An 18,783-nucleotide genomic window follows, 5' to 3' on the forward strand; every position below is an offset into this window, starting at 1 on the left:
GTGTGTGTGTGTGTGTGTGTGTGTGTGTGTGTGTGTGTGTGTATGTATGTGTGTGTGTGTGTGTATTAATGGCTCACTTGTAATCTAGCCACCATCATGGCTGAGGAAATCATTGCTGCTAGGGGTGCGATGGATGTCAATACTATTGTACATGAAATGATAAAGACTGGCCTCATCCACAACATGTCAGGCATGTGGTATACATGAAGTTGCCAAAGCCTTAGACAAGTGCCAAGCCTGTCTGTGTAGAAGTTAAGTCCAGTTCTTCCTCCCAGCCCCATGCTCCTAGAAATAAGACTCAGACTTAAATTATATTTACAAATACCTTGGCCATACAGCTAGGCTCTACTCTGACTAGATCATAACTTAAAATAACCCAATTATTTTAACCTATATTCTGCCACGTGGCTGGTTACCTGTGCTCAGGTATCATCATATTGTCCCAGGCTAATCCTCTCAGCCTTGCTCTATCCCAGAATTCTTTCTGCCTCCCGGATGTCCCACCTTCTACTCTACCCTTTCCTGTAGGCCATAGGTTTTTTTTAATTGACAGGTGATACATCTGTACAATGCATAAGACACTCTCTCTATACATCTGTGTGTTTGCATCCGATTGTGATGAGCCTCTGTATGTCAAGCTGGTGGGGGAACTTTGTGCTGAGCACCAAAGCAACCTAATTAAGGTTGATGAAAACAAGAAACCAGGGAAATGGGTCAGCCTTTGTGAAACCAATTGAGAGGGGAATCTACATAAAGTGGGGGAGACAGTGAGCTGGCTCAGCAGGGAAGGGGGCAAGCTCAAGCTTGCACTTGTGTGTAATAGGATACTATTGAAGACTATTTCAAATGCAAGAGATGCATAAATCAATTTTTTGCCTAAACAAAACAAAACAAAGCAAAATACATTGAAGACTGTTTCAAAAGTGCCCAGTTTTTTTTTTTTTTTTTTTTTTTTTTTTTTTTTTTTTAATAAAGTGAAATAGTCAGACATGAAAAGGACTGCAAAGAAGAAATAGCTAAGCAGGAGTGGTGTACCTTTAATTCCTTCCCCCTTCAGTTTGCTTTTTGGTCATGATGTTTCATCTCAGTAATAGAAACCCGCACTAAAAAAAGTTGGTACCAGGAGTGGGGTATTTCTGATACTGACCTGACCTTATTTTTGGAAGGACTTTAGAACTTTGGGCTAGAAGAACTATTGAGTGTTGAGAGCTCTGTGGGATGTTCTGTGGGAGCTTGGAAGATAAAAATGTTGAGAGCAGTGTGGATAACAATGCTTGTGAAGTTTCAGAAAGAACTTAAAAGACTATTGGGGCCATTTGTCATTGTAAATTAATATTCTGTGACTCTGTTTAACTGAGGTCGAAGAATCAGCTATGATTAACAAAACACTAGAACCACTAAAGCAAAGTCATAGCTTTGCTGGGATACTTGATTCTGGACCACCAGAGCTAAAACATTAGCAGTGGTTAAAAAGACACCAGCATCACTGGGATGAGATAAGAGAATCAGAAGTTCAAGGCCAGCTTTGGATACATGAGACCCTGTTTCAAACAGAAAACTACCAAACCACCACCTCCACCACCACCACCTCCACCAGCACTACCACCACCACCACCACCTCCACCAGCACTACCACCACCACCTCCACCAGCACTACCACCACCACCACCATCACCATCATCCCATCACCACCACCACTATTACCAATAACAACAACAACAACAACAACAAAAGAACTGACTTTTGGACCATTCTCAGAGAAGGTTTCTGATTAGGGGACAAAGCAATAAGCAAACAAGATGATTCACTATCAAGAAATGAAACAATGAGCTGAGAGATGACTCAGTGGTTAGAGCACTGACTGCTCTTCCCAGAGGTCCTGAGTTCAATTCCCAGCACCCACATGGTGGCTCACAACCATGTAAAGGGTTTTGATGCTCTCTTCTGGTGTGTCTGAAGACAATGACAGTGTACTTATACATTAAATAAATAATTGAGGGAGGGGAAGGAGGATCAGAGTTGAAAGATGGATTGGAGGGCTTGTCTAGGGGAGGAGGTCAGTAGCACCTCTCCAGTACCTCCCTGCAAGAGGAGAAGCCAAGCGGAAAAAGCCAAAAAACTGATCTTGAGCTAGCAATGGGTGGCGTTAGTTCATGGGACCAAGCGAAGGCCAGAGTGTCTGAGTGTGAAGGGTGTAATGGGGAGGGGAAAGGACTGGGGGAGAGGGGACAAGTCTGTATCAGGAGTGAAGTTTTGTCCAAACCACAAAATCTCATCTTGAGACTGGCAGAAGTTAGGATAGCTCCCTCCCTATTCTGGGCCTGTATGCTCCAGGGCACATAGCTCTATGAACCCATTCCCAGTACCTCAGCCCAGCCAATAATGTACATTCAATCCCTAACCACTCCCCAAGGTTTATATAGCCCTCTTACCCCTGAATACAGAGAGCTGTAGCACCAAAACCTGGCTCCAACAAGACAATCAGGGGCTGAGCTGATGCATTTATAATTGCTTCTTGGTGTCAAGGGAAGTTATCAGAAGGGAGGAGGAGGATTGACGTTGATTCTTTTCTTTTTTAAAAGATTTATTTATTATATATGAGTATACTGTAGTTAGACACACCAGAAGAGGGCATCAGATCTCATTACAGATGGTTGTGAGCCACCATGTGGTTGCTGGGATTTGAACTCATGACCTCTGGAAGAGTAGTCAGAGCTCTTAGCTACTGAGCCATCTCTCCAGCCCCTGATTCTATTTTTTAAAAGCTCCCTCTTGCTGCTGTGTGCAGTTTGGATAGTGGTATGTGCATGTGCACGTATTTGTATGTGTGTGGGTTTATTCCTGTGTGTGTGTGGCAGGAGTTGGCTGTTTTACCAACAGCCAACTCACCAGCATCTGCTGAGGACCAGCCTCAGTTCTTCCAATGCTCTTGAGAATGGGAGAATTGGATCAGGGCAAAACCAGAGTCTCCGGCAACCAGGCAGGTGCAAGCTGACAGGTGCCTTATTGCTGTTCTGAAACTGGGCTTGGAGACAACTTTCAGGTTTGTCTTCATTTCTTTTCTCTGAGTTCACCTCAATCTTTTATTGGTTATGCACTTCCTTGTTGCACAATAATACATAATCAAAAACCTTTTAATTATTTTCTTCAAACCCATCATTTCTCCTAAAAAAAAAAAAACCCATGTAACTATGCCACCAGAAAGCACAATGCACACACAAAGTCACAGTTCAGTGTCTGCTTTTTGCAAATCACACACGAACTTTTAACTCTCAGAAAAACCTCCAAATCACGGGCTATCTGGGCATAAATTTGCAGTTACGACATTCAAATAAGAGCAGAAAGGTGGTTCTGGAGAGATGGCTCAGCGGTTAAGAGCACTGACTGTTCTTCCAGAGGCCCTGCATTCAAATCCTAGCAAACACTTGGCGGCTCACAATCATCTATATATAATGGGATCTGATGCCCTCTTCTGGTGTGTCTGAAGACAGCTACAGTGTACTCATGAAATAAATAATGAAATCATTAAAAGAAAGGAGCTAAACAAGTAATATTCATATTTTTAACTTGTCTTAAATTCACAAAATCTCTTTATTAAGCTTACCTAAATATCTATTTCTACAACACTTTTTAAACATTTTTCTATATGTAATGCTAATTCCTCCTGCAGCTTCTCCACAAGCTCCCTCACAAGCCCAAATCCTATCTCTTGGACTTGTACTCTATTTCCCATGGGCAGACAATGCCAGAGGGCCAAATCAATATGTTCCAATCTCTCCAGGAATGTCAGTTCACTAATCCAACGGCCCCCTAAAAGGGTCCAATCCCTTCTACCCACCCTTTATCTTTTCTGTTATAGGTATATCTGCCAATTTCCCCAATAATATTTCTGGATCAAACTTTCTGTTATTAGAGACCTCCCCTTGTGGGGGCTCTCACCATTGTTTACTAATCTAGTAACCCAGCCATTTCTCCCCGACCTTGTCCCTTGTATTCTCCATCACCATCTCATCCTTAGTGACCCAGGCCCACTGTTCCTTTTCCTTGGGATCTTCAATTCTCTTAACTACTAAGACTTTGTATTTCTCAGAAACATTTCCTGCTCCAAATAGCATCTGGTACAACTTGGACATCATGAGATGGCTAACATTTCCCAGAGAACAATTAAGGCAGTCAGCCTCCACATCCAAACCCTCTCGTCCTGTTATGCCTGGGTTGACTGCTTGAATGGTCAGGGCCAGAGCAGTTTGTTCTTAAGAGACACCCGAGCCATTTATTTCCTTCTCCAGTAATGCCTTCAACCCCTTTCCCAGAAACTTTCCCCATAGTTGTATCTGAGGACAAGTATGATATAGAAAAAAGCAAAACAGAGAATCATACGAGAAAGGTCAACACCATTTGTTTACTAGAAAGCCTGGGATTGCATTATTCAGGTTGACTGCATTCCTGCAGCAAAACCATGTCAGGCAGCAGCATCTGCAACCATGTTGTTCCTGACAAGCAACCACACAGAAAGATGGACATGGTGCCGAATGCCTGAAAGTCCAGTGCTGTGGAAGTAGTTGTTTGAGGTGATGCTATCCAAGTTCAGCTGAGGCAGGATAGAAAGGTAAGGGGAACTATGGGGTTGTTAGAGGGAAGAGAAGACCCTGACTTGGGAATCTTGTTGAAGCTTCAGAAAGAAGAATTCCAGTGGTTAACATCTGCTTCAGACCTTTCTCCCTTCCCAGGTATAAACTTGCAGTTTTCTAGAAGTCTTACCAGAAATCCCATTTATAGGATAAGGGCTCTAAATCTGTCCTGCAATCCTAGTGGCTCCTGGTTGCACCTTATCAGATCATAGTTCCATTCAAATCATCTTCAGAGCTGCTCTGGAATTTTGTTTTTCAAGATTGGGTTTCTCTGTGTAGCCCTGGATATCCTGGAACTCACTCTGTAAACCAGGCTGGCTTCGAACTCAGAGATCTACCTGCCTCTCCCTCCTAAGTATCAGGACAAAAGGTGTGCGCCTTCCATACTATAATTTTACTTACCAGAGAGAGGGGGAAAAAAGAGAAAGAGTTTTCCTAGCAACTGTTTGATGAGTAAGTTGAAAGCCAATTAACCATGATCCTCCCTTGAGGGGCCCATGCCCACACCTGGGTCTGTCTGTCTGTCTTTCTGAGCGCATCTCATTTTCAATTCTGCTTCCCGCTGGTTAGTCCTGAGATTATTTTATGTGTCAAAGCAGCAAACTCTTGCTTGGCCTAAGCCAAGCTTCCTAAAAGATTAAGGCAGTCCTTAGACTGCTGAGGTGACATCGTGGAGCTGTCTCTTTACTGCTGTCTCAGAAAAATAAGGTGGAGAACAACAGAGGATGACCCCTAATGCTGATCTCCACCTCTGCACACATGTACCTGCACACACATGTGCACATCTAAGCATAAACTTAATAAAAGCACACTAAACAGAGCAGACCTGATTTGCCATCGTAAGCACAGACTTCTGGACTGCACGTTTGTGGATGACGTGGTGAGGGTGCTGGCTGGGAGGCTGACAGCCTGACTTTGATCCCAGGAGCCTGGATGGTGGAGGGGAACTTGCACTTGCAGGTTGTCCTGGGTGAATGTAAACACACACAAACACAAGGCATCAAATAAATGCAAAGTGAGCACAGAAACAAAACCAAGCAAAGTTTAAGTGCATGTGTTTCATAAGCCCAATCCCAGATGTGCAGCTGCTTCCAGGTACCCACACCCTCCCAGATGTGCAGCTGCTTCCAGATGCTCACTCCCTCCCAGATGTGCAGCTGCTTCCAGGTGCCCACTCCCTCCCAGATGTGCAGCTGCTTCCAGATGCTCACTCCCTCCCAGATGTGCAGCTGCTTCCAGGTGCCCACACCACTGCTGAAAGGATAAGTGTGAAGCAGAGAGAGCAGCTGGGTGGAAATCTGAGTTCTAGTCTCAGCTCTAGGTTTGTTTTGGAGACTAAGTGGCCTCAGACAGTCATTGGAAACAGCATGGCTTTTTCCTGGATGGGCTGTAACATGTAAGTAACATGCTTGTAGAACACTCAGCACAGGAGCAGAGACATTCAGCACAGGACCAGAGAGCACCACTCAGCACAGGAACAGTGAGCACTCAGCACAGGGCCAGTGAGTACCACTTAAGACAGGGCCAGAGAGCATCACTCAGCACAGGAGCAGAGAGCCCTCAGAACAGGACCAGAGAGCACTCAGGACCAGCAAGCACTCAGCACAGGGCCAGAGAGCACTCAGCACAGGAGCAGTGAGCACTCAGTTCAAGGCCAGTGAATACTCAGTACAGGACCAGAGAGGACTCAGCACAGGGCCAGAGAGTGCCTGGAAAATGTTTGGTTAATGGTGAAGGTGCTGAGGAAAAACTGGTAGAAAATGGAATGAGGTTGGCTGCTGCTACTATGCAAATTCTAGTTCTTCCTGGGCTTTAGTTTCCTTCTGTATAATTAGGTGTCCACGGTGTCATCTGACTGCCACAGGCTCTGTGCTATGAAAGCTACAAGGATGAAGAGGGTGAAGTCAATGAATATCTTTCCCTGAAGGATGGCGCTGGATCAGTGTTTTGGGCTGGAGATGCTCCCTGAGGCCTTGGGAGGGTCAGTAGGATGTCTTAAAGGACACCACTGCCCTCTTATGGCCACAGCTGACTCAACAGTTGGACTCTGGCTGGCTTCCTTCCTCCAGGCCCGAGGGAGGGTAAGGAAGGCCCTGGCTGCTCAGTATTTTTCTTGATAAATGTAGTTGTGAGAGTTGGTTAGAGTAAGAATGCTGACCCTTTGGAGATTAGAAACACTTGGCCAGATGCGTCTTCGGGGGGTGGGGGGGAGAGGACCAGATTTACCTCATTTCCTGCTCACAGTACATGCAACCTTTCCGATAGTTTCCTTTAGAGTCCCATTTGAGTGGAGAACTATGCTGTTGATTCTGTGAGGCTGAAATTCAATGTGCTGAGGTAAGGCCTGGCAGTACATGCTTCTGGGAGGTCCCAGCACTCGAGAAGCAAAGGTAGGCAGATCTCTGTGAGTTTAAGGTGTACGAAACAAGTTTAGGCTTGCTATATATAGAGATTTTTGTCTGAAAACAAAGAAAAGACAAACAATTCCGCTGAGCTTCAAACCTTGCAGGGCCAGGGAAAATGGGGATCAGTGGATGATGGGAGAAGGGGAAACAGCCTCCGTTAAATAGGATGCTCAGAGAAAGCCACAGGAGACATATCTTTTATCCAACACTGAACAGCATCCACTCAGGTGTAATTGAATACAAGCAAAGGTCTTTGTACCCTGTATGTACATGGCGTCCTTGTTATAGGAATTTGAACTATCTTTTTAGTTGTGCTGTGGCTCAGCCCTTAGCACACACCTTTAATCCTAAACAATGAAGGTAAAGTTAGTTTGTAAGAAGGAAGCGCCCATGTTTGAGACTGATGTTCAATTAAGTGGCAGAAAAAGTGACAAGTCAGAGAAAGATTTGACGGAGTAGAATATGCCCTACTCTCATGAGGACAGGCTACTTAAGAGAGAGCAGCGCAGAGAGAGGAAGGAGGCAATTTTACTTCTAGAGTTTTACAGAGCATATATAAGAGAGAACAAGTAAGACACACATAAAAACAGAATGAGCCATAGAACAAGAAGGAGCCAGATGATTAGAAAACATTGTTAGGGCTGGAAAGATGGCTCAGTGGTTAAGAGCACTGATTGTTCTTCCAGAGGTCCTGAGTTCAGTTCCCAGCAACCATGGTAATGGGACCCGATGCCCTCTTCTGGTGGGTCTGACAGCTACAGTGTAGTCATATAAATAAAATAAATAAATCTAAAAAGAAAAAAGAAAAAGAAAGAAAGAAACTCTACTTTCAGGGGATCCTAAACCCTCTTCTGGATACAAGAAAAAACACATACATAAAAAAAATGTTGCCTAAAAAAAAAGGAAAGAAAGAAAACATTGCTAGAGTTAGTTTGAGGCCAAGCAGAAGAATCTAGAGGCTGGGAGAAAAGACAGATCTGATGAGTCAGCTGGAAAAGGAGTTTGAGCCAGAACAACTGAGTTGAATCAGCCAGCCAAAGATCAGAAAGAATAAGAAATGGTGAGTTTATTCAGCAGCAAGTCTCAGAGGCTGAAAACATTTTAGGTCTAGACAAGATTGTTCAGAGTCTAGAAGCTTCCAGGACTAGACCTCGGTTAGCAAACAAAGGCAGTAAGCCTCCCAGACAACAACTACAGCAGGAGAATAAAAGCTAACATTTATATCTCCTTACAGATTTGCTTGTCATGGCTTTTACAACAGTCATCTTTCAGAAGACACATGTCATCACCAGAAGAGTTTCTTATTAAAGCACAGTAAAGCCATTGGGGCAGTAGGTGAGGACCCAAACCAGTACCTATGGGGCAGCTCTGCTGTAGAATATACAAGGCCCACTAGGAGCAGTATTCAAAGGGCTCTATCTTCTGCTCAGATTGAATTTCCTGTAAATCCTAGTCCTAAATCTATAGCCTACAAAATATTAGATTATAGTGGTTTAGAGTTGGATGGCAAACTCAAGGTTCATTTCTCAATCTCTAGACTTGGATAACAATAAATAAAACGATGAAATGTGATGGTTTGAGTAAAAACTTATATAATTTAGTGTGGTGGTTTATACCTGTAATTCCAGCTCTTAGTAGGCGGAGGAGGGGAAGGAGTTTAAGGGCCTCCAGGGTTACACAGCTGGTTTGACATGAGTACTATCTTTAAAAAATCCTACACCTGGGCTGGAGAGACACTGGCTGGGAGCACTGGCTGTATTTCCAGAGGACTTGGTTTCGATTCCCAGCACCCATATGGTAGCTTACAAACATCTGTAATTCCAGTTCTGAGGGTTCCAACGTCCTCTTTTGGCCTCTGTGGGCATCATACACTGGAGTGCTGCAGAGATAAACCTGCAGGAAAAACGCCTATACACATAAAACAACAAACCAATCAAATGCAAAAAATGCCACTACCTCCACCACCAAAACCACAGCCTACTCAAACATCTGGAGTTCAGCAGGGTTATCTTCAACTGTTCAGAGTTTGAGGCCAGCCATACACGGGACCTTTTCTCAAATACAAACACCAAACTAAACTTAGGTCATATTTCCTTACAACGTGAGAATTCATCATTTCCCAGGAGCTCTCTTGCCAATAGTAAACATGGCAACTTGGTACCCTCTTTTCCTTGAGTTAACTTAATAGTTGCCAATAGTCAACATGGCCGCCACATTATACATTTCCATTGGTCGCTTCTCTAAAGGTAGGTGGGAATTGAGGCGACTATGTGGAGCTGCGCCTGCGCAAATCATTGGCGCCAAGATGGCGTTGGAGATGAGGCTCCCTAAGGCTCGCAAACCTCTCAGTGAGAGCTTGGGCCGCGACTCCAAGAAACATTTGGTGGTGCCGGGGGACACGATTACCACGGACACAGGCTTCATGCGGTACGTAAAGATTTGGGAGTCCCAAGGCCTCAGGAAGCGGCTACAGAGCTCTCTGCACGTGGCCCGCTGCCCCGGAACCCAGGCCTCCTGTCCCTTTTTATCTAAGTCACCGAGGTACCCAGGACACATCGGAGTATCCATACTAGTTCCCTCCTTCCCGAGCCTCATGCTTCTGACTCCCTGCATCTTGAGTGTTCCTCTGTCAGTTCCTGATTCCTCCTTTGATCTATGGCGTCCGGAACTTTTCGACCCTTATCCTGAAACTCAAGATGTTTGAGCCTTCCTGGGGAGGGAGAACTGGGGAGGGCTGGGAGCAGGACCCTTTTTACAGCCCTCTGAAGACTGCTCTGATTCAGAACTCTAGAGATCCACCTGCTTCTGCCTCCCAAATTCTGAACTCAAAGGTGTGGACGCCCATCACACCTGTTTTTTTCTTTTTGGTACAAACGAGGTTATGGTGTTTATAGCGTTGCCTCTAAGCTTTAAGTTTAAGGTATTCAATGGCAGATATCTTAGGATTCATTCCTTCATACTTGGAGCATATGTTCAACATAGTCTGTGTGGTTGGGGTGCCAAAGGTGGAGTTTATGATCTAGCAAGGAACAGAAACAGTAAATGCGTTGGAAGGGGGAGAACAGGGGTGTAGTTGGGAATGGGGTGGACTAGGAGCAGTGGGGAATCCCTGTGTTGCCTGGAATGTGCACTTACGTTACTGAAAAGCGACATTTGAGCACACTTCTTTAAGATGGAGATGTCCGTGAGGCTCAAAGCAGGGGGAGCCTCTTAGGCTCAAGAACCATGTTCTAGATGGGAGAGCTATCCTCCAGTATGACACTGGTATCCTTTTTTTGTGGTCTTGTTCTTGCACAGGGGCCATGGGACATACATGGGGGAAGAGAAGCTCATTGCATCTGTGGCCGGCTCTGTGGAGAGAGTGAACAAGCTGATCTGTGTCAAAGCCTTGAAAACCAGGTGAGGACAGAAGGTCTGTATCTCTTTCTTGGAGCATCTGGGTTGCTCACAGGCCTTTTCCATCTCCCCATATCATCGAGGATCATTCCTGTCACACGCCTGCTATGTCAAGTGTGGCTCTTTGTCACAGTTGGTGCCAGCAGCCAACTTGACAGAAAGCTAGAGTTACCTTGTGGTCGGGAACCTAAACTGAAGAATTGTCTTCATCAGATGAGCTTGTGGGCATGTCTATGGCAGCATTTTCTTAACTTAATTGATTTAGGAGGACCCAGCCCACTGTGGGCAGTGTCATTCCCTGGGCAGGTGGGCCTGGGGTGTGTAAGAATGGGCACTGTGGCGCACACCTTTAATCCTGATACTTGGGAGGCAGAGGCAGGCAGCTCTCTGAGTTTCAGGACAGGTGTGTGTGTGTGTGTGTGTGTGTGGTGGGGAGAGGGAACCTGAGTCTGAGAAGTAAGCCAGCCTCCAGGTTCCTGCCTGGCACTCCTTGAAGATGGAGTGTAATCTATAGGCCAAATAAACCCTTTCCTTCTCCAGTTGCTTTTGGTTGTAGTATTTATTACGGCAACAGAAAGCAAACTAGGTCACTGTGTGAAGGGTGAGCTTCAAAGGTTTCTTCAAGTCACTTGATCCCTCCAAGTCTTGGCTTACTTTCCTTTTCTGCATCTTAAAGAAAAGAACCACCTTAGGATTATTCATTCAGAATTCAGTGACATGCTATGGGTAAAGTACTTAAACATAGGGCCGAGTGCCTAGAAGAAGCCCATAAAGGATAGTCCAGAGAGAAGTCAGTGAGCTTGGGACTGAGTAGTCAGCTGAGCCAGGGCTGCAGTAGGCACGTGGTCACCCTGCTTGGCAGTGACAGTGAGGATTTGGGCTTCATATTTTGTCAGTTGGGAAGCCCTTGGAAGGGATCAAGCAGAGGAATGCTGTGATCTGACATATGTCTTAATCATTGGCTGTGGTTGCCATGGAGGCAGTGAAGGGGGACAGGGCATGTTTAGGGAGCTGTACTGTGGAACTGTATTCATCTGACAAATGACCAAGCTGTGGCGGGCAGTGGCTAGCTCCTCTGTATACTTTGCTTTCCGAGTATCCTTCTTTGAAGGGCGTTGCAGTAACTGATGTGTTTAGGGATAGTTAATAGAAGAATAGAGGTGTTTTTAGTTCCTAGTTTCCAGTTTCCCCTCATACATTTTAAGGTGCCTTCATCAGGATTTGTGCTGGGCTCATCCCAGAGTGTGATAGGAATCAAGGTTTTGGCTTAAGCATGAGGTGGGGTGAACACTTACTGAGCCGGGGATGAATGGGAGAGCAGTTTGCTGTGGGGAACGGGGAGCAGCTGCTGGAGGGTTCACCTTGAGTTCATTTTCTTTACAAGCGCTCATGAGCCATATCTGTGAGTCCACCTCCAAAGCGCTGGGATTATGGGTAATTCCCCACCATACCTACCTCTCACCATTAAAACTTAGTGAGCGCACTGTAATTGAGGGAGCTATGAGCAGAAAAGAGACATAGTGGAATCCCTGGACCCTAACAGAGCATTTCACCCCTGGAATCAGGGTGAGGGACCAGCAAAGCGCCTGACCAGGGAGGGTGGAGATTTAACAGCTTGCAATGAGCAGTTGTTTTCAGGACAGCTAAGGAAATAGACACAGAGAGATTCTAAATCTCCCAGGTGTAAACAGTAATTATATCCATTTGCTAATGAAGTCCCTTCTGTTTGTTCAGCCTCAGATATTGCTTGGTTTGGCCAGCCCACCGGCTACTGGGTAAGCGTCTGTTTTCTCTTGCAGATACAATGGAGAAGTTGGAGACATTGTAGTGGGGAGAATTACAGAGGTAAAGTCGATGTTTCCAAAGTGAGGAGGCTGGTGGGTGGGGTGGGGTGGGGCTTCGTTCTGTGAAAGTATGAAGAAGGGGCCTTTGTTCTGGGTTGATGTGAGATGCTATCCTGTGTTTATTTCCTTTAGGTCCAGCAGAAGAGGTGGAAGGTGGAGACCAATTCCAGGCTGGACTCCGTCTTGCTCCTCTCATCCATGAATCTGCCTGGAGGGGAGCTGGTAAGTGCTGGCCCATCCTCCAACTGTCCTGTTGAGCTGTGGGGCCTCTGCTCCACCTGAGAAGTCTACTTTACAGGAGGTCATTATGGTCTTACAGAGTGTGCTTCTTTGATGAACACAGAGGCATTTCTCCTGGCCCTGTGCTCTCAACATGGGCAGCAGCTAGTGTTTGGTAAGACCAGAAACACCTGTGGAGTGGCCTCCCAGGAGGGAGCTGGGAAGAGGTTTCTGCATCTTAGTGCTGATTTCCTTTCTTGATGCCCCAGCCTTGCACAGGGAAGGTGATCCTTTGAAGGCTTGCTTAGCTTGATTGTTTCTTTTTTTTTTTTTTTTTTTTTTTTTTTCTGCTTCTTCTTCTTTTTTATGGAGTGAGGAGTTTGTGGGGTTGAGGCAGGGTTTCTCTGTGTAGCCCTGGCTTAGAACCTACTATGAAGACCAGGCTGGCCTGGAACTCACAGATGTCTTCTTGCCTCAGCCTCGCAAATGCCACTATGCCCTGCTTGTCCTTAGTATTCAGTGACTTGGATGGCACTTAGTTATTGCAAACAGCTTCTGTCTATAGCGTGGTTCGGCCTGTCATATTTTGGAGAGGCTCTCTGAGCTGGGTCCTATGGAGAGTGGCAGGTTAAAGGATGCATGGTCAAGTCCCTGGATGACCTTATAGATAGATAGGCGGAGGCTAGGAAATAACAGAGCTGTAAGGCAGCAGGAGAACCAGGAAACACTGGCGCCAGAAAACAGTGGGGGGCCTTGGAGCCTTCACCTCTAGTTTCTGAGGTGAAGGGAGATATGTGAGCAGAGCCAGGTGTGAAGTGTGGGTGAGTGGGAGACAAGCTCAGTCAACTGCACAGGGTCTGACTGTCAACTCAGAGGAGGGTCCCACCAGTAGTTCTGGCTACCTCTTGCATAGTTCTCCATGTTAAAAATACCATGTTTAAATCGGAGGGGAGGGCAAAAAAAATTCCATGTTTAGCCTCAAGCAGAGAGCGGTGGTGGAGAGAGCCCCTTCTGCGAAGGTCTGTGTCATGTGCTCATGTTTCTGTGTTTCAGAGGAGAAGGTCTGCAGAGGATGAGCTGGCCATGAGAGGCTTCTTACAGGAAGGTGACCTCATCAGCGTATCCTGCACCTTTCTTTCTGTCCTACAGGGCTGCGCAGGGACGGAGTCCAGGGTAACATGCTCAGGGCTCTGCTGCCACTGTACTGTTTTCCTTAGCTCAGAACAATGCCCTGGGTTTTGTAATGTGATTCATGGTGAAGACTCAATGGTCTTCCCTTTCTTTTTAAAAAGGGTAGCCCAGACTGGCTGGGAACTCACTGTGTACCACAAGCTGTCCTCAGATACACGTAGTCCTCTCTCAGCTTCCTGAGTACTGAGATGCAGGCATAGGCCATTATCCTTGCCTGTGTCCAAATCGAGAGAATTTGGACGCAAATTTTCTTTATCTTAAAGTCTATTTGATCATATTTGTTTATGTGTGCAATCACTGTGTGGAGGAGAGGACAATGTGTAGGAGTTAGTTGGTCCTCTTTTACCCTGTGGGATAGAACTGACCTTGTCAGGTTTGATGGCAGGTGTCTACGCACAGCCAGCCCTCACATTTTCTAAATGATGTGAGCATGTATCATGAAAGGATTGCTTGTATCAAGATACTCTTGCCAACCAGGGGGAAACTGAGGTCATCGTGATGTCTTCTATACAGGCCAGAGTGACCTGCTGGTGATGCGGGTGGTGGGGAGGAGCTGGCTGCAGGCAAATGGCACAAGTGTGGGTTGCCAAGGCTACAGTTGTTCCTTCACCACATGAGTAGGCAGAAGTCCAGGCGGTGTTCTCGGACGGAGCTGTTTCTCTGCACACGAGGAGCCTGAAATACGGAAAGGTAAGTCAGGCTTTGAGGCTTTAGTTCAGTTCTGAATCCCTGTAGCTCCCTGGCATGCTGACCTAAAGACCTGGTAGTTAGTTGGGTGTGGTGTCATGGGCCTGTAATCCCAGCACTATAAAGACTGAAGTAGGTAAATTAAAACTGGAAGCCCATGGGTTACAAAGAGAGACTACCTCTTCCTGCACCCCTCCATCTTAGAACAAAAAGCAACAACACAGAACCCAGTTATTTAGGACTATTAGCCTGTCGGGTTAGAGAACTCCTGCTGCCATGACAGGCAGGGTGATTGGTATCCTAAATCCCTTTTCTCTTGAGGAACCTGTTCTGGCAGAGCCCCTCTGCTTTGGGCTCTGAGACAATGTTCTCTCTGGGAGATGCTCGGTTCAGCATTGAGAGGCTGGCTACAAGTCTGCAGAACCATGTCTACAGCACAGTCAATATAGTGCTAGCAGAGAGGAATTTCCCATCTGAGCCTCTAGATGAATTTTGCCTGCTTCTGTGAGTTTCCATTATTGAGGTTTATTTTAAAGATAGCATGCTTCCTAGGACACATTAGGGCATCTTTGTTTCTTGGCTCATCGTTTTCTGAGAAGAATTAAAAATCAGTGTTCTTTAATGAAGTGGCAGCTGTCACCATGTTCCTGAACATGTACTTGAAGTAGGTAGGAGGAAGTGCATGTGCTGAACTCCAGCCTGGTGCTGTAGACACTTTCTTATTGTATGTGGATTACATTACAACTGACCTGTTGAGACCTGGCATGGTTTTGCCAATCCAGTGGACCACATCTTGTGGGTGGCATGGGAAATCGAGGTTAAGATTCAAGCTAGAGTCATGGAGTGGAACTTAAGTGGCCCGTGGGAGACTTCTCATTGGCTTTAGTTTTTGTAATGGCCAGCACACCTGCCCTGAGTTATAAGGCAAAGGGAAGTGAGGAGTACTGACAGCCACCTTCTTTTAATTAAAATGAGCTGCCGAGCGGTGGTGGAGGCAGGGGCACGTGGATCTCTGAGTTCAAGCTAGCCTGGTCTACAGAGTGAGTTCTAGGATAGTCAGTGTTGCACAGAGAAACCCTGCCTTGAAAAACGATGGATGGGTGGGTGGGTGGATGGATGGATGGATGGATGGATGGATGGATGGATTTGCATGCCCCATATGGCATGTGTGTCGGTCAGAGAACATCTTGTAGAAGTGGTTAGTGGTTATCTCTTACCATGTGAGTTCTGGGTATTGAACTCAGTTTGGCTTGACAGCACATGCCTTTACCACCATCTTGCCAACCTGACTGCCACCTTCTCTGGGATGTGTAAATCGCTATGGGCCAGAAATGTTTTCTGTAAAATGCATGCTGTCTGTGCACTGGGTGACGGCAGTGTTTACAGGAGGGATGGTGGGGACAGTGGGGCACACTGGGTAGGTTGTGTATTCTGAAGCCTAGTTTGTATTCATCTCACTGATTGTTTCTTGCTTTTTTTTTTTTTTTTTTTGGTGGTAGTGGTTGGGAGGGGGGGGGTCTTAGTAGATAGCTCAGCCAGCCTGGTATTAGTGAGTCTCTTGCTCTAGCCTCTCAGAGGCTGTGTTCCCCTACCTGGCTTCTGATCCACTTCTTTTTCTGTTTGTTGTTTTGAGACAGGGTTTCATGTAGCCCGGGCTGGCGTTAACCTCCCAAGTGCTGGAGTTATAGGCATGTGCTACTCTGCCTGTCTTATGGTCTGTCTCTTTAGCTAGGTCAGGGAGTTTTAGTCCAGGTCTCGCCTTCCCTGGTGAAAAGACAGAAGACTCATTTCCATGACTTGCCATGTGGTGCCTCAGTGATTCTGGGTAACAACGGTTTCATCTGGATCTACCCAACACCTGAGCACAAGGATGAGGATGCGGGGGGCTTCACTGCCAACCTGGAGGTGAGTGAATGTCATTTTGGCATTTAGCAAGCACTTTTACCTACTGAGCTCTGTTGCCTTTTAATAGATCAGTAGTCTTGTGCCACACCTATGATGTTTTCTGAGAAATGCAGTGTTGGGTGAGTCTGTCATTGTAGAGCATTGTGAGTGAACTCACAAAGATGTTTTTGCAGCATCTCAGCAGTAGTATCTTGGGAAGCTACCTGTCTGCATGAGCTGCAGATGTCTACAATTCATGAACACCTAAGAGTCTCCTCTTCCTCGAAGAGGCAGACTTGGTGGCTTTGAACTTGAGCTTTGCTGGTAAATGTCAAAAAGTTGCAGAGTAACAACCAAACAGCCTCTGCAGAAGTAGGGGTCCTGCTGGGATGGCTCAGTTGGTAAAGCACTTATATTGTGAGCATGAGGTCTTGATTCAAACTCTAGAACCCAGGTGACAATGTCAGGTGTGTTGGTGTACATGTAATCCCAGTGCTGGGGAGGTGAGGGTGGGAGGACCCCTGGGGGCTTGCCAATAAGACCCTGTTTCAAAGGAGCTGGATGGCAGTCTTAGGATGGTACTGGAGGTTGGCCCCTGACCTCCACATGCATTTGAACTTAAGAGCATAAGTGTACATGAAATTGTACTTGTACACATTTAAAAATTAAAGAATTCCACAGTTTGATGTTTGAGGGATATGGAATTTTATGGTGGAAATGGAATTTCTCTCTTCTGTGGCTTATGGGACTGTTTGCTTATTTGGATCCTGTTTGTTTTTTTTTTTTTTTCTCCTTCCCCTTTGTGTCCCCGTGTAGCCAGTAGCCCTTAGTGATCGAGAGGTGATCTCCCGGCTTCGGAACTGTGTAGTCTTGCTGGTAACTCAGAGAATGATGCTCTACGACACCAGCATCCTGTACTGCTATGAGGCCTCCCTTGCACATCAGGTACTCCACCCAGACTCCTCTCCCTGCGTGTGAGCTGCTTCTGTGTTTCTTCAGTGTTCCACTTTCCTTCCCATACCCGGTGGCAGGAACTGGCCTGGAGACAACCTCAGGAGTCCCTGCCATGTTCCTGAGATGTTTCCAGTATTCTCAGTGTCTAGTCCCATGCTAGGATTTGATTCACGATAGGGATACCAGATAGGATTTTTTTAAACCATGATAGCTTTCAACACTTATCATCCCTGACCCAAAATTCAGTCATCTTCTTGATTTATTTTTATATTTTTTAATAAAGCTTTTAAAAAATTATTTATTTATTTATATGAGCGCACTATCACTGTCTTCAGACACACCAGAAGAGGGCATCAGATCACATTACAGATGGTTGTGAGCTACCATGTGGTTGCTGGGAATTGAACTCTGGACCATTGGAAGAGCAGTCAGTGCTCTTAAGCCATCTCTCCAGCTTCGTCTTCTTCTTCTTTTTTTTTAAGTTCTTGATTTAAAAAAAATTATGTGTATGGGTGTTTTACCTGCATGGATGGATGTCTATGCACCCTGTGCATGCCTGGTGCCCGCGGAGGCCAGAAGAGAGCATCAGATCCCCTGGAACTAGAGTTACTAGCAGCTGTGAGCTGCCATGTGGTTGCTGGGCATTGAACTCAGGTCCTTTGGAAGAACAGCCAGTGCTCTTAACCACTGAGCCACCTCTCCAGCCCTCAGGTATCATTTGATGACTGACAGAATAGGATGTTGTCAGCTCTCTGAGGGCACCTTGTTGGCTGGTTTTCTAAGCTGGGTCTGGAGCTGGGATTGTGTGCTTGCTCAGTCTCTGATGGAGTGCAGGATGCAGAAAGTGTATGTTAGCCAGGCTTCATCCCTCATTCCAGCTGGCTTGATGGGCGTTTCTGAATGAACACATACTGTTTTCTGTTTTCTTCAGATCAAAGACATCTTAAAACCAGAAGTAATGGAGGAGATCATGCTAGAAACACGCCAGAGGCTTTTGGAGCAGGAGGGATGAGGCCAAGAGCGGCAGGATGGGACTGTGCACCTCTCTTGACCAGTTTTGGGAGTGAAAAATCTGCCATGTGGTTTCCAGGGAGGATCTGACAAACATGTTACTCACCTGCAGCGGGGCTGCAGAGCCAGCCCTGTCTACTCCTGTTCTGAGACAAAGCTAGGGGGAAGTAAATGGTGGGTTTGGCTCTTGGGTCCCAGTACAAGGGGTAGGTTTAGGTCTTTCAGAGCAGTGTCCCAGCCTGATGACTTACTTACCTTGGAATAACTTGGAGAATTATGTCTTCCAATCACACCACACAGTGCCCCATGAAACTTTCTTGGTAGTAAACATGGTGGGTTGTGGATGTATCTCAGGGTGGACCACTTCCTCACATGTACTAGTTCCCAGGTTCAATTTCCAGCCCTACTCCAACCCCGGAAAAAGAAAACCAAAGACAAAGACATGCAGTGCCATCACCAGTGGTCTCTCTCCACTTCTGCTCTGTCTCCTTTGATGCACAAGTGTGCAGTTGGAGAGAAGGTGGTGCAGTTAGGCCAGGGTCACGTGTATATGAGAATAAA

The 18,783-nt window shown here is 46.1% G+C and overlaps 1 protein-coding gene across 1 annotated transcript; it reads left to right on the forward strand.

The window, feature by feature from the left end:
• Positions 1 to 9,341: 9,341 nt before the first annotated feature.
• Positions 9,342 to 18,783, forward strand: EXOSC2 (exosome component 2; the record flags this gene model as incomplete). Its single annotated transcript, XM_080927171.1, has 9 exons — positions 9,342 to 9,463; positions 10,334 to 10,435; positions 12,232 to 12,277; positions 12,409 to 12,498; positions 13,549 to 13,614; positions 14,308 to 14,376; positions 16,102 to 16,278; positions 17,074 to 17,202; positions 18,143 to 18,783. The coding sequence occupies 9 exons, from the start codon at positions 9,342 to 9,344 to the stop codon at positions 18,221 to 18,223; spliced, it is 882 nt and encodes a 293-aa protein (XP_080783297.1). The 3' UTR covers positions 18,224 to 18,783.

The sequence above is a fragment of the Micromys minutus genome (assembly GCF_963924665.1).
Source record: "Micromys minutus genome assembly, chromosome: 13".
Lineage (NCBI taxonomy): Eukaryota > Metazoa > Chordata > Mammalia > Rodentia > Muridae > Micromys > Micromys minutus.